Source organism: Polistes canadensis, unplaced genomic scaffold (assembly GCF_001313835.1).
Source record: "Polistes canadensis isolate GaletaPanama2010 unplaced genomic scaffold, ASM131383v1 scaffold_69, whole genome shotgun sequence".
Classification (NCBI taxonomy): domain Eukaryota; kingdom Metazoa; phylum Arthropoda; class Insecta; order Hymenoptera; family Vespidae; genus Polistes; species Polistes canadensis.
In genome coordinates, this window is record NW_014569616.1 from 1 (window position 1) to 4,188 (window position 4,188).

At 27.9% G+C, this 4,188-nt stretch overlaps 1 protein-coding gene across 1 annotated transcript in view; it reads right to left on the reverse strand.

Annotated features, from left to right (window-relative positions):
• Positions 1–3,939: 3,939 nt before the first annotated feature.
• Positions 3,940–4,188, reverse strand: part of LOC106786229 (protein regulator of cytokinesis 1-like) — a gene marked incomplete at its 3' end in the record, with an annotated part of 2,669 nt that continues 2,420 nt past the window's right edge. Inside the window, exon 6 of the mRNA XM_014747382.1 lies at positions 3,940–4,155. Within this exon, the coding sequence (XP_014602868.1) occupies positions 3,940–4,155 (216 nt within the window). The remainder of the gene's footprint in view (positions 4,156–4,188) is intronic.

Here is a 4,188-nt window from a genome sequence, read left to right on the forward strand (position 1 = left end):
ATTCACTTTTAGCATAAAAAATAGTTACCATATTTTCAATACTGAAGATACCTAGATTATTAAACACTAGTCTAGATAGAATCAGTATTTGATTACGTGTGATAAGATAAGGTGTTTAGGATCAAATTGTATTGTAATATGTTAAGTTTTATTGAAATTGTATGACTCTGTAAAAAAGATTATATGTATGGACACGTGAACTGTAAATGATCAAGTTGCTGATGAAGTCTCCAGTAAGGGACGAAACGTAGAACTAGTTCAAAATGAATTGTTCATAAGATTTATTAACCGTCTATAATTCCCTTTGAGACTTATATATTAATAACATATTTTTGGACAAGAATATTGATAATTAAATTAATATGAGAATTTATTGAATATACTGTGAATGTATTAATACATAAAAATGTATAAATATATTTTAACATATTAATGTAATAATACATATTTTACAAAATCTGTAGAGAAAAAATATGTATGATAAATTATATAAAGCATGTTTTTAAAGGAAAAAATCTACTTAATCAATAAAATTTAACAATAAGATTAAAACAATCTGATTTTAGCTTTTTTCATTTCTATCCAATTGTTTAAACTAATGTAGATTTGTTTAAACGTTCCCGTGCGGTGGTGACTTTGCACAACATCAATTAAGCTTTCTTATCGTTTTATGTATCAAGTACATACATAAAAGAAGAACTTGGAAGATTTTCAAATGAATCCAGGCAATATTTTTATTATATTTAAACGAGCAAACACACCTGAACTATCTTCGATCATAATGGTAAACTTGAAGAATTCACATTTTCTATTAGTATATTATTTATTCCTTGTTTTAATATATTTGTTGTATAATTGTTATATATTGTAAATAATTGTCTTATATACTAATCGATTCTTATAACAAGTGACTTCCAAATAATATAATCGAAAGATTACGATAATGTCGAGGATAAAAGATATTTGCGTAGAAAAAATTCCATGTAAATTGATATGCATTTGTCTAAGCATTTTTATTTTCTTATTTAACGGCATAATTTCTATAGATATCGACTTATAATGATCAATTTTTATTGTCTGGGTTAATAAAGTATATATTTCGACAATTGTTATGTTCCTATATACTATTTTAAATTATTCAATATTTTTCTGTAATAGATGGAAGAAATGCAAAATCATCAAGCAGCCATGTTTGCAGCAGATGTCGCAACGTGTCTTTGCGAGTGGACGTCATACCACTGTGCACCAGAGGCGACGACCATCTTTAATCTGTCAACTGCATATGTTCCAGCGTACTGCATCATCTCTTTTAATCCAGGTAATTGAAAAGTATTTTACACCTTCCTATTCTATATCAAGCGATATAGAATATATATGACAAGATTTTCATACGTGAGTCTTTTCAAAACGAAATATTAAAAAATACGGAAGATATAATCATCGAWGTATCTCAGTTTCGCRCCAAAYCTAACCAATGTTACTTAATAATATTATTTTCTAATTTCGAGCTTTTTTAGCTGAATTCGTTGGATACTTACGTAATATTAAGTATATTAACGCTTTGCTCTTTAGTAATTCCTACTCAAAATACTTCATTTGTTATGTATGCATAGTAAATACAAAGTAGAGTAACAATAAAAGATTAAATTGGTAGAGTAAAAAAGTAAGACCATAAGATGTATGACAAAGTTTCTGCTTTTGTTTGATATTATTTAATTTTTTAAATGCAAAGTGTTAATAATAGGTTCATCGATTAGATCGAATATCTGTTGAGGCATTCAAGTAAATGTAATTGTACGACTTGTGGATTTCTTTTGGCTACGATTGTTCAACAAATGTATTATAAAATGCGTTTAGAAAAAGCCTCACAGCAGCGTTTAGGGCATGAAGAAAGAAGAGGCATTATGCCGAAGAGGCCCCCACAAATTTGTGGTATCAAGTGGGCAACTACATAGACTATTAAGTTATTTTCAAAAATTCAACAACAAGTTCGAACTTTTCGAGAATAGCTTTCTAGTCATATTTTATATTTTATTATATTACTGTTTTGCTCGTCATTAATTTGTAATTTTAATTGGAGATGATGGACCATTCCATCTTTTTGGGACACCAAATTTGTGTCCCTCAAAATCGTCAAAAAGATGCATATGTGTTTAGAGTTGAAAATATTAAAATTTTCGTTTTATTAAATTTTCAAGCTTAAATAACGTACGGTAAATATTATAGTAATTTCTGTTTCCTTTTTTCGTCTTTAAAATTTGTCACTGTAATCGTATTTTATTAAATTTACAATTTTTCTTTTCTATATAATGCAGTTTAAAAGTATTTCACAATAATTAATAGATATTATGTTCTTTAGTAACTTAGTATTTTTATTTTTTCTATTTCCTTATTTTTATTTATTTTATGTTAATGTAAAATCACGCGTTTAGATTTAATTTCATTGCAACGATTAATAGAGATTTGATCAAAATAAATATAGAATTCAATTGAAAAGTACATCTGCGAATAGGACGATTTATATGTCAGGCTATGGTATCACTTGATTGTATGACTAATATAGTTTTCTTCTTGTTACAGGTGATCATCGTTGGATTTTCATCAAACCTTCTGGATTCTTTTTTATTTGAGTATCTTAAATTGCTTCATCTTAAAATATACAAATAAATGCATTTCTGAAGGCACACACACAAGTTTATACATTAAAAATTAAATATATTTATTTAAAATTTTATTACAATAGAACTATACTTTGTAATATGTTTTTTTTTTTTTTTTTTAATATACTTTGTTGAGTTATAAATCGATCTGGAAATGTTCATAAAATGTCAGAGAATGCAATGCTGTAAACTGTGCATCTTTGTAATTTCTTTGAAAAGTTCAGGTAAATATTTTTTATACTTATAACAAACAGATTTTAATGATTTTTATAATAAATTAAAATACACTCTTTTGTCTACGCGCAGAATACCTAATTAAGTTATAAATCGTTTAACAAAGGTTTAAATACAAATTTATTGGACTTAGTTGGTTATTAAACTGACATTTCTTTCCAAGAGTTATGCAAATAAAGCCCTACATAATAAACCGCTATTTATTAAAATAACAGCTGATATTCGTTTTCCACAACTTCTCCTAGGCTTATATCTGCTGGGATATATGATAGTAGATGATTCTATAGAGCTGTTTGATTATCTATAAATTTTTAATCAAACTCAGATAAGGCACGTAGCACATAGCCTTAGGTCCATGTATTGCATAAGATGCGACAAGTCTGGTCTAGTATCTATTAATATTTACTATTTTGAAATATTTGTTATACAGTTTATCGACAAAATATCAAACATATGACAACGCCGAAACTTGATTTGTATACGAACATTAGATGTGTTATAACATATAATTATATATTAAAAGTTATTTTATGTATATAAAAAATGTTACATCATACATATTATCACAATAGTTAAAATCGCCGGACATCGTTATGTTTCGAAAAAATGTTTTATAAAATAAATATATACATGTCAAATAACTGGGACGCATAAAGACTATAATATTTATATAAAAATTTCCAATGCAAAACTAACCACCTACTTAATATACATTAAATCTCTTTAATAATCGAAAGTAACATTTCTCTCTCAACTTTGAATTCTTTCCATCTCTATCCCTCCATATATGTACAGCATAATACATATTACTCTATAAAACTTTTTGGAAATAATATATAAAAACATCGACGAGTAGCCAAATAATTAGAAAGGACATCTAAACTAAAAAAATAATCTATCAAAAAATAATAGGAAGCACATTCGGCGCAGTTGCAAGTTTCGAAGTATGAACCACCCTAGGACTACGTGGAGAATTTCGAGTCGATTGTAATAATTTGGATGTTGCAGTGGATGATGCATTTACGTTATATAAATTCCTTCTTACGGGCTTAATTTGTGTACGATTCGGGGTCTTTAAAATACACTTGGCGCTTAGCGATTGGTCGGTTAACAAGGAGCTACGCAATTCTTCTCTCTCTTTCAAATGTGCTTGAAATTGTCCATAAGTCGTGTCAACTGTACCTGTGTTCTGCAATGGCGATCTGGTTTTTCCCAGATCGCTTCTACGTTTTTTGTTCTCGGATAAAGCTCGCCTGGAGATCTGAAAATTTGACGAAAGAAATAAATGAATTGA